The 12,333-nt window shown below is 48.1% G+C and overlaps 1 protein-coding gene across 1 annotated transcript; it reads left to right on the top strand.

Annotated features, from left to right (window-relative positions):
* Positions 1-1,911: 1,911 nt before the first annotated feature.
* Positions 1,912-8,308, top strand: LOC122904608. The gene is given in 2 exon segments (XM_044245620.1): positions 1,912-2,450; positions 2,531-8,308. Coding segments are annotated over 2 exon segments (5,448 nt in total). The 5' UTR covers positions 1,912-1,924; the 3' UTR covers positions 7,453-8,308.
* Positions 8,309-12,333: the final 4,025 nt, after the last annotated feature.

Genomic DNA, 12,333 nt, shown 5'->3' on the forward strand with positions numbered 1-12,333 from the left:
GTGGTCCATTCTGCTATGACTTTGCTCTCAAGATAATCTGTGCACATAACAAAGTCCAAATACTATCCAGGTGTTACTGAAAGCAAATAAAAGGAAAATTGGACTTATATGACCAGCAAGCATTTAGCAAACGTCTCCTGCCCAGGAGGCCTTGTACTAGAGGCAGTATGTGAGACACAGCAGAGCAGAGCAGCAGCATTGGTCTCAGACAGAACAGGGTTTGAATCCTGTCTCTACCACTTGCCATGATAAGCACAATTCTTCATCTCTCGAATCCCAGCTATCTGTAACTATAACAATACTAACTTCCAAAGATCTTTATAAGGATTTAATGATTAAGGCATATAAATTACCTACTCAGTGCTGGCACAAGAATTTATTTCCCATTCTTCTTTCTTAGAAGATGGGGATGCAAGGAGATACAGCAGCCCCTGGGATGGAAGAAAGTTGCAATTCCTTAGGGGGAAAAAAATTTTGAGTTCTTAAAATTCAAAGGAATAAAAGGTCAGTTACATAAGAAGTAGAAATTGGTATTAGTCATATACCATTTACAAGCTAAGGCATATAATCATGCCTTTGGCAAGAACATTAATTTAGGTATCACAGACCCCCTGGGAGAAAATATTTTCATGTGCTTACCTGGCTTCTGGGTATAGACATGTATTGGAGGCTACAGCATGGTTGGAGTCAAGGACCAAACCAGGCCCTGACTTGTGTCTCCTTCAAAGTCCGGACACCTTGACAAGGTTAAGGACAGGAAAGTTGAGTGCACTGAGAAAGGGTCTGGGCTATGTGCCGTGCGCTCACCTACATGACTTCCCACACGCTCTCCCTACAGTAGAGAACAATGTGGCCAGGGTCATGAGTTCTTAGTTGGTCCTTCTTGTTCCGTACCTCCCATAACCCACTCCCTGGTTGATTGTCTTGCTAATGGCGTTAGCCGAAACTACCTGGAGTCACGAGGTTTGCTTGTAGTAAATGTAAACTTGTTATAGAAACTTGTGGTCATCTTGAAGAGACCCCTCTTCCCTTCCCCCTACTTGGACAATCCTCCCTTATCCCAGCACAGCCCTGGAGTTGGGGGGGCAACGGCATGTTGCGGGGGAGATAGGTACACTTGCTGCGCACGGCTTGTAACGCGCAGATAGTCACGTAGGCAAGGGGGGGGGGTCGCCTAAGTATGTGGACCTAGTCACGTAGGCAGGATGTTTCTCTGCTGAGTAATAAGGTCCACTCCCCCTCCTCACTCCCCCTCCCCACTTTTCCCTCCGTGCGCCGGGGTCCTTCAAAGCCAATCTACAAACACCGAGTATGCCTTATATTCAAACCAGCCAATGAAAACTTTGTAACTATGTTTCTGCTTCTGTACGTATGTTTTCGCTTCCCCGTACCCCATAAAAAGGCCCTGAACAAAGGGCTGGGGCGCGAGAGTCCTCCTAAGACTTGACCGCCCGCAGGTACCTGTGTCTACTCAATAAACCTCGTGCTGTTTGCATCTGATCAGTGGACTCGGCTTGGTTTTTGGGTCCGGGGGTCTCCTCCTGAGAAGGGGTCCATTCCGGGGTGCTTGGAGCCCCGGGGGGATTTTTCATTGGGGGCTCGTCCGGGATGTGAGACCCCCACCCAGGGACCACCGACCCACTGTCAGGAGGTAAGCTGGCCAGCGCTATATTCGTTGTGTTTGTGGTTATAGTTAGACCTGTTACTTGTGATTTCGCGTTGTGTCTGTAGTGGTGTCTGGATCTGTTACTTGTAATTTCGCGCACGCGTTTGGTTTTGGTTTGGGGTTCGATCGGATCCATTTGTATTTGGTGAGGGCCAGAAGGAGCTGACGGGCTCGGACTTCTCCCTCACAGCCCTGGAAGACGTTCCAGAGGCGTTTGTAGTCCCGCCGGGCGGGACATTTGAGTCCTTCGGGACATCTATGCCCCGGGGCAGCGGGGCATTTGGAGCTCGGCCAGTATCGGAGGGATACACGGCCTTAGTTGGAGAGGGGGAATCCGGACCCCCTGAATCTCCGCTTGAGTTTTTGCTTTCGGTTTTGCGCCGAAATCGCGCAGCGCGTTTGTTTGTTCTGTGTCTGAGTCTAGTCTTTGTCTCTGTGATAATAACTCTTTTTGTTCTTGAAATTATGGGACAGACAGTGACTACTCCTTTAAGTCTGACCCTAAGCCACTGGAGCGACGTCCGAGACCGGGCAAACAACCAATCGGTGGAAATACGGAAAAAGAAATGGGTCACCCTTTGTTCCTCCGAGTGGCCCACTTTCAATGTGGGATGGCCACGCGATGGCACTTTTAACCTTGATATTATTTCTCAGGTGGAAGCCAAAGTTTTCAGCCCCGGGCCCCATGGGCATCCCGATCAGGTGCCCTACATCGTCACCTGGAGGGCTCTGGTTTCAGACCCCCCACTCTGGGTCCAGCCCTTTGTTCTCCTTCCCAAACCCTGCTCCTCCCCTATCACCCCCACTGCGCCGCCTCCCCTAAAAGAGCAACTGTCCCACCCCCAAACCACGCCCTCCAGGGAGACTCGCAACCCACCCCTCCTCCACCTACTCCCACTTCCTCTTCTCTTTACCCTGCCCTTACCCCACTCCAGGATAAATCCCCAAAACTTCCCAAGCCTGTTCAGCCTGCTCCCAAGCCTGTTCAGCCTGCTCCCAAGCCTGTTCAGCCTGCTCCCGAGCCTGTTCAGTCTGCTCCCGTTTTGCCTCCAGACACTGAGTCCCCTCTTATCGACCTGTTAACAGAAGAACCCCCTCCCTACCCGGAGGCCACAACAGAAGAGCGAAAGCCTAGTTCCCTGGCGTCACCCATTGCGGGGCGACTCAGGGACCGACGTGCGCAGCCACCAAGTCAAGTCTCCCAAGCTTTCCCCTTGAGGGAAGGTCCTAACGGTCGGCCACCGTACTGGCCCTTTACTGCTTCTGATCTCTATAACTGGAAGCAACATAACCCTCCCTTCTCTAAGGACCCCGCCACCCTGACTAACTTGATTGAATCTATTCTAGTTACCCATCAACCCACTTGGGATGATTGTCAACAGCTGTTGCAGACTCTGCTGACCTCGGAGGAAAAGCAGAGAGTTCTTCTGGAAGCCCGAAAGAACGTACCGGGCGATGACGGGCGACCAACCCAGTTGCCTAATGAGATTGACATAGCTTTTCCCTTAACCCGCCCTAACTGGGACTTCGCCACTTCTGCAGGTAGGGAGCACCTTCGTCTCTATCGCCAGTTGCTCATAGCGGGTCTCCGAGCAGCCGCAAGGCGGCCCACTAATTTGGCTCAGGTTAAGCAAGTAATACAGGGAAAGGAAGAGACACCTTCTGCCTTTCTAGAGAGACTTAAGGAGGCTTATAGGATGTACACCCCGTATGACCCTGATGATGAAGGGCAAGCAACTAGTGTATCAATGTCCTTTATCTGGCAGTCAAGCCCTGATATTAGGGGCAAATTACAGAGATTAGAAGGGCTACAGGGGTATACACTTTCTGACTTATTAAAAGAGGCAGAAAAGGTGTTCAATAAAAGAGAAACTCCGGAAGAGAAAGAGGAGAGAATATGGTTAAGAATGAAAGAGGCACAGGATGAGAGAGATAAAAAGCGGAGCAAGGAATTGACTAAGGTATTGGCCACCGTAGTTACCCAGGGACAGAACAGAGAGGGAGTCAGGATGGGAGAGCGAGAACGAAGAAGGACCAAATTAGACAGAGACCAATGTGCCTATTGCAAGGAAAGAGGACACTGGGCCCGAGAGTGTCCCAGGAACCCCAAGAATCTCAGAGGACCCTTGACGCCCAAACCACTGACTTCCCTACTGACGTTGGAAGACTAGGGAAGTCAGGGCCAGGAGCCCCCCCCTGAGCCCAGGATAACTTTAAGCGTCGGGGGGCAGCCAGTTACCTTCCTAGTCGACACCGGGGCCCAGCATTCAGTCCTAACCCAGACTCTAGGACCACTTAGCAACCGAACTGCTTGGGTACAAGGAGCAACTGGAGGAAAGAACTATCGATGGACCACGGAACGCAGGGTCCAGCTGGCTACCGGTAAGGTGACGCATTCATTTTTACACGTACCTGATTGCCCCTACCCGTTATTAGGAAGAGACCTTCTAACCAAACTAAAGGCCCAAATCCACTTCAACCCAGAAGGGGCGGCAATAACAGGCCCCAATGGAGGACCCTTACAGGTCTTAACCCTCCATTTGGAGGAGGAATATAGACTATATGAACCTGAACAGACCCCAGAGGTCCAAAATGAAGCTTGGCTGAGAGAATTCCCTATGGCCTGGGCGGAAATGGGGGGCATGGGGATGGCTCGTCAACAGCCCCCTCTCTTAATCCAACTTAAGGCAACAGCCACCCCAGTGTCAATAAAGCAGTATCCAATGTCACATGAAGCCCGCCAAGGCATAAGGCCCCATATTAAGAGGCTTCTTGATCAAGGAATCCTAATTCCCTGCCGGTCACCTTGGAATACACCTCTCTTACCAGTAAAAAAACCTGGCACAGGAGATTACCGGCCAGTACAGGATCTAAGAGAAGTCAACAAAAGAGTTGAGGACATACATCCCTCTGTGCCCAACCCATATAATCTACTGAGCACCCTGCCCCCTTCCCATGAATGGTATACGGTGCTAGATTTAAAGGATGCCTTTTTCTGTTTAAGGCTACATCCAGTGAGCCAGCCACTCTTCGCCTTTGAGTGGAGGGACCCAGATCTAGGGCTCTCAGGACAGTTAACTTGGACCCGGCTTCCCCAGGGTTTCAAGAACAGTCCCACTCTGTTTGATGAGGCGCTGCACAGAGACTTAGCTGATTTCCGGGTGCAGCATCCTTCCCTGGTACTTCTTCAGTATGTCGATGACCTCCTCTTGGCTGCTAACTCCAAGGAAAACTGCCTGAACGGCACTAAAGCCCTCTTACAGGCACTGGGACAATTAGGGTATCGGGCCTCAGCCAAAAAGGCCCAAATATGCCAAAAACAAGTCACCTACTTGGGATATCAGCTGAGAGAAGGACAGAGATGGCTCACTGAGGCACGAAAGCAGACTATTCTCCGCATTCCCACACCTACCACCCCACGCCACCTAAGGGAATTCCTGGGAACTGCTGGATTTTGCCGCCTATGGATCCCTGGGTTTGCAGAAATGGCAGCCCCTTTATACTCCCTCACTAAGCAGGGGGCTCAGTTCCACTGGGGCGAGGAGCAGCAACGGGCCTTTTCCGACATCAAAAAGGCCTTATTAGAATCCCCAGCCCTGGGACTCCCAGATGTGACTAAGGCCTTCGAACTGTTCGTAGATGAAAAACAGGGCTATGCCAAGGGAGTACTAACCCAAAGGCTAGGGCCTTGGAAGCGCCCAGTGGCCTACCTGTCAAAAAAGCTAGACCCTGTGGCCACTGGTTGGCCACCCTGTCTGCGGATGGTGGCTGCCATCGCCATCCTAGTCAAGGACGCGGGCAAACTAACTTTGGGCCAATCACTAACCATCTTGGCCCCCCATGCGGTCGAAGCTTTGGTCAAGCAACCCCCAGACAGGTGGCTTTCCAATGCTCGCCTGACTCATTATCAGGCCATGCTTCTGGACACTGATCGTGTACAGTTCGGACCCGTGGTGGCGCTCAACCCTGCCACCCTACTCCCCTTACCCGAGGTTACGGAAACACATGATTGCCTCCAGATCCTAGCTGAGGTCCATGGCACCCGAAAGGATCTGACGGACCAGCCCCTCAAGGGAGCGGACTACACCTGGTATACAGATGGCAGTAGCTTCCTGCACAATGGCGAGCGAAGAGCCGGAGCTGCAATAACTAATGAGACAGAGGTGATCTGGTCCAAGATGCTATCCCCTGGGACATCAGCTCAGCGGGCAGAGCTCATCGCCCTGACTCAGGCTCTACAGATGGCAGAAGGTAAGAAACTGAACGTTTATACCGACAGTCGTTATGCCTTTGCTACGGCCCACGTACATGGTGAAATCTATCGGAGGAGAGGGCTCCTCACCTCCGAAGGAAAAGAAATTAAAAATAAACCTGAAATATTGGCTCTGCTCAAAGCTTTGTTCCTGCCCCAAAAGTTGAGCATTATGCATTGCCCGAGTCACCAAAAGGATAATAGCCCAGTGGCAAGGGGAAACCGACTGGCAGATCAAGCTGCTAAGGAAGCTGCCCTAGGGGAAAAAGAGACCGGGCCCATTCTTACCCTGAGCACATGGCCCCCACAAGAAAATATTAAACCTATGGAATACAGTTCTGAGGATCAGGAGCTGCTAAAGAAAATGGGGGCTACATGGGACCCAAAAGAAGGGGTGTATACCATGGACGAAAAAATTGTTATGCCCACTTTGTATTCTCACCATATAGTCCAATCTTTGCACTCACTGACCCATCTGAGCGAAAACAAAATGAAAACCCTCCTAAATAATGAGCACCAACCGTATTTGTTACTAAACCAAGACAAGGTGTTGCGATCCATAACTAAAAATTGCTTAGTCTGTGCACAAGTAAATACCAGAAAAACCTATGCTGCCCCTGGAGTGCGCGTTCGAGGACATCGCCCTGGTGTTCACTGGGAAATCGACTTCACGGAAATAAAACCTGGACTCTATGGCTATAGATATTTATTAGTTTTCGTAGACACTTTTTCAGGATGGGTAGAAGCCTTCCCCACCAAGCACGAGACTTCGAATGTGGTCACCAAGAAACTACTTGAAGAAATCTTCCCCAGGTATGGAATGCCCCAGATATTAGGCACCGACAATGGTCCAGCCTTCGTCTCCCAGGTAAGTCAGAAAGTGGCCAAGTTATTGGGGATTAATTGTAAATTGCATTGTGCATATAGACCCCAGAGCTCAGGACAAGTAGAAAGAATGAATAGAACAATCAAGGAGACTTTGACTAAATTAACGCTTGCAACTGGCTCTAGAGACTGGGTCCTCCTCCTGCCCCTGGCCCTATATAGGGCCAGGAATACCCCCGGGCCCCTAGGATTAACTCCTTTTGAAATATTGTATGGGGCCCCACCCCCTATTGTAAACCTTTTCAATCCAATTGATTCTTATGTTTCTTCTTTTGCTGATCGTGCTACCCTACAAGCTCACCTCCAGGCACTCCAGATCGTTCAGAGAGAAGTCTGGAAGCCACTGGCTGCAGCTTACAGGGAACAGCTAAAAAATCCTACTGTGCCACATCAATTCCAGATCGGCAACCTCGTCTGGGTCCGCAGGCATCAGATCAAGAGCCTTGAACCCCGATGGAAGGGACCCTACACTGTACTCCTAACCACCCCGACGGCGCTAAAAGTCGACGGCATCGCAGCCTGGATCCACGCCTCTCATGTGAAACCAGCCCATCTGGGACCAGACGACTCGGAAACACCCGATCTCAAGGAGGGATGGCGAGTTCAACGCACTCAAAATCCGCTAAAGATAAGACTCGTGCGATCATAACACTGACTATTCTTGTTATAGGCATTCCGAGTTCCCATGGGTCCCCTCACCATGTAAAACAGCTCACCTGGCAAGTCCTGTCGCAAACAGGACAAATAATTTGGAACACCTCTCAGCAGCATGCCCCATTCACTTGGTGGCCTAACTTATACCCTGACATTTGTAAGTTAGCCATGGGAGCTCCAGCCAACTGGGATATAGAAAATTACTTTGACCAACAGAAGCCGCCTTCACAACCGTCCCCACGGGGACGACTCGGGTTGGATCCTTGGGGAGGCTGTGGGGACTGGAGTCAGCGAAGTATGTTAAGGACACTCACCTTCTATGTATGCCCCGGGTTTCACAGACCCAGAGAGTGGACCTCATGCAGGGGGGCATCCCACTTTTTCTGTCACAATTGGGGCTGCGAAACCACTGGTGACACTTATTGGAAGCCCACCTCAGGTTGGGACTATATCACCGTAAGGGCAAATTATTCTCACGCCAGGAGCAGCCCCAAATGGACACAAAACCCAGCCTGTCACAATCAATGGTGTCACCCACTTGAAATAGCCTTCACCGAAGCAGGAAAGAAACAACTTAATTGGGTAAAGGGATATACCTGGGGCCTCAGACTCTATAAAGAACGTTATGATGACGGCCTAACGTTCACCATAAAACTTCTTATAGAAACCCCAAGGGCCGCCATAGGACCCAATCCAGTTCTCGCCTCACCACCTCAAAGGCCTCCCCAAAGATTAAGGTCAACACCAAGACCAACACCACTTTTAACCTCCGCAACTCCCACAGCTATACAAACCAAAAAGGCCCCGGAAATACTCGGAACAGGAGACAGGCTTATCAACCTAGTGAGAGGGGCCTATCAGGCACTTAATCTTTCCAGTCCTGAAAGAGCAAACAATTGCTGGCTATGTCTTAATCCAAGCCCTCCATACTATGAGGGCATAGCCCTCTCTGCCAACTATACTAACTCCACTGTCCCCAGCGCTATATGCTATGGACAAGATCATAGCCTAACCCTCTCACAAGTTTCAGGAGCGGGACTATGTATAGGCACCCCGCCTCACTATGTTAAAAAAACACTTTGTAATTCGACCCATAAAATATGGGCTGGCTCCTATTATTTGATCCCACCCAATGGAACCTATTGGGCATGTAGCACAGGCTTGACCCCTTGTGTATCTACTGCTGCCTTAAACCAGACTACTGACTATTGTGTGTTAGTTCAACTATGGCCTCGAATAACCTACCACTCAGATGAATTGGTTCTTAGCTATCATGAATGGAGTGATCTTCGCCGAGTAAGGCGTGAACCTGTCACCCTAATCACCCTGGCTACGTTACTGGGGGTAGGAGGCATTGCAGCCGGGGTTGGTACTGGGGCAGCCGCCCTGGTCCGAACAGACCAATACCTACTTCTACATCATGCTATGAATGAAGATCTTAGGGCCTTAGAACAGTCAGTTCGAGCCCTCAAGGAATCCCTAACCTCCCTGTCAGAAGTGGTGCTACAAAACAGAAGAGGCTTAGACCTACTGTTCCTAAAAGAGGGTGGCCTGTGTGCTGCTCTTAGAGAAGAATGCTGTTTTTTTGCTGACCAGACTGGAGTAGTAACAGAAACTCTAGACAAATTGAAGGAAAGGCTAGATAAGCGTAAGAGAGACTTTGAATCCCAACAGTCTTGGTATGAAGGAGTTTGGAATCGTTCACCCTGGTTTACTTCCCTAATAACCTCCTTAATAGGACCTATAATACTCTTAATGTTAATTCTAACATTTGGGCCATGCATCATTAACAGGTTAACCCAATTTATAAAAGATAGATTGTCGCTTGTCCAAACCATGGTATTAACCCAACAATATCATGCAATAGGGCAGCGAGAGACTGGCCCCTAATAAAGTAAAAGGTTTTACTCAGGCCAAAAAGAAAATGGGGGAATGAAGAGACCCCTCTTCCCTTCCCCCTACTTGGACAATCCTCCCTTATCCCAGCACAGCCCTGGAGTTAGGGGGGGCAACGGCATGTTGCGGGGGAGATAGGTACACTTGCTGCGCACGGCTTGTAACGCGCAGATAGTCACGTAGGCAAGGGGGGGGGGTCGCCTAAGTATGTGGACCTAGTCACGTAGGCAGGATGTTTCTCTGCTGAGTAATAAGGTCCACTCCCCCTCCTCACTCCCCCTCCCCACTTTTCCCTCCGTGCGCCGGGGTCCTTCAAAGCCAATCTACAAACACCGAGTATGCCTTATATTCAAACCAGCCAATGAAAACTTTGTAACTATGTTTCTGCTTCTGTACGTATGTTTTCGCTTCCCCGTACCCCATAAAAAGGCCCTGAACAAAGGGCTGGGGCGCGAGAGTCCTCCTAAGACTTGACCGCCCGCAGGTACCTGTGTCTACTCAATAAACCTCGTGCTGTTTGCATCTGATCAGTGGACTCGGCTTGGTTTTTGGGTCTGGGGGTCTCCTCCTGAGAAGGGGTCCATTCCGGGGTGCTTGGAGCCCCGGGGGGATCTTTCAATCTGACTATGTACTGATAATGCTCCTTCTGTTCTGGTCTGTCTTATAAATGATTGTAAGATGTGGAATAAAATTGGCACTGTTGAACATCATCTTCAGTGTCCCTCCTGCCCCCATCTCTTTGTCTCTTAATTTCTTTTCACCATCAGCCCTCAAAGTTTTCCTGGTCGATTCGTTGTGCTGGCCGCGACAGACATGTGTTTACCCAGTGCTTCACATATGAGTTCACTGCACCTGCTTCTTGATATTTGGTACATTCTGAGTCTTTTATGGGGTCTCTGGAAATACTAAATTTAGAAAATGTATCTTGTGAGTAAATTCATACTCTGGCCCAGAAGGAAACTGTTGAGAGTGGAACCCTTCCCCCTTCGTCCTCCCATTACTACCTTTCCTGTGGCCCAGACCTGTAAGAGCAGAAGAAAGGCTCATTGTCATTGCATCTAGTGAAGAGCAAAGCTTTTCTAATGCAAAGAGCACAGGGCATCTGGTTTCCTTGGTCACCTGCTACAGTGAAAGCGGTGGGGCCAAGCTGCTGGGGCTGCAGAGACTGTGTCACCATGGGCCTCAAACAGTGGGAACAGGGGCAGTGGTAACATGCACATGTCCTGTTTCTCCTCTAAGTTTTATGAATGTGGTGGTGTCCTCTGTCCTCTGTCTGGATGTTATTACCTTCATGATTTGGTTGAGCTATACAAATTACTGATGCTTGGTCACTTTTGTTCTATAAAAATGACTGCTTTGTGTGACCCAACCTTATCATTCCTACTTAGCCTTTAAGCCTCAGTTCAGACTTCATCTGCCTAGGTAGCCACCTATGACTGGCCAGCTGGGTTGCACATCCCTCCTCTGCATTTCCAGTGCATACTGGAGGTCTTTAAACTTACTTCCCTACGTTGGAACTATCGGTTCTTCTGACTTCCTCATTCTTAGATCTCTAGACACGGTGTGATAGTGCTGACTTCATAAAAACAAGTCTAAAGAGAAGGTTTCTCATATTTCAAGATTGGTGATTTTAAAACTACTTAAGGCTGGTTCAACATTAGTTCTCACCAGGACTAAGTAACTAAAAGACACAAATAATTCATGCACTTATGTTGTCATACCCACATACACATGTAAACACATAAAAAGTTTTAAGTAATTTTCAGTTTAAAATTTTATTATTCCTATGCTCTATGAGTAAAAGCCATCTGTAGCTAGCAGCTTCATTAACTTGAGAGAGAGAAGGGGAGCATTTCAACATGATCTTAGGCCTAATTACAATTTTCCTAGAATCTGACAGCAACATGTTCCACATGATTGAAGCCCAAATCTTGAGAAATAACTTCCCTTCACAAGTCTGCTTAATACAGACTAATGTTCTTCACTTGGTCAGACATAGAACCAAATTCACCTTCCTGAGATTCCTGGGTAATAGAGTATGGGTTTCAGAAAACAATTTGGTTTTTTTTTTGTTTGTTTGTTTGTTTTTTCTGTTCAGCTAATAATCAGAGGCAAAGAGCACTATGCCTTCTTTCTAAAACAACTGATTTCCAGGAAGACTGTTTAGTAGAAATAAAGAAGAGACATAGGGACAGCCAGGTAACACATGTCCATTTGGGTACTAATTCTACCAGATTTTCTATTCCTGGTCTCAGTATAGAAACTGGTCAGCAATGGGCTTTCCCCTAGACAGAAGCTCCTAGGGCTTAAATACATGCTATCTTTTGGACAATGACAATTTGGGGCATGGGATGTTCTGGACTTCTGAACTCTGGGATTAGTCCATGATTTCAAAAGCAAGACTATTTACTTCCTCTCTCAAAAACAAACAAATAAAAAAGACAAAACAAAACAAGAACAAAAAAACAAGACACTAACGTGGAAAGATGTGTGTACCCTATGTATATTGTAGTAATATTTATAATAGCCAAGATATGGAAGCAACCTAAGTGCCTTTGATAAATGAATGGGTAAAGAAGATATGAAACACACACACACACACACACACACGAATATTACTTAGGTATTAAAAATAATGAGACCTTACCACTTGCCACTACATGGATATACCTAGAGGGTATTATGTTAAATGAAATAAGTCAGACAGAGAAAGATAAATGCCATACAATTTCCCTTACCTGTGGAATCTAAAAAACAAAACAAACATACAGACAAAACAGAACCAGAATCATAAGTACATAGAATTGGTGGTTGCCAGGGAGAGGAGGCTACAGGGAGAGTAGAAAAGCTGAAGGGGATTAATTTGTATAAACTCCCAGTTATAAAATAAATAAGTCATAGGGATAAAAAATACAGTATAGGGAATATAGTTAATAATATTGTAATATCATTGTAAAAGATGTTAAATATACTTTCTGTG

Source organism: Neovison vison, chromosome 4 (genome assembly GCF_020171115.1).
Source record: "Neovison vison isolate M4711 chromosome 4, ASM_NN_V1, whole genome shotgun sequence".
Lineage (NCBI taxonomy): Eukaryota > Metazoa > Chordata > Mammalia > Carnivora > Mustelidae > Neogale > Neogale vison.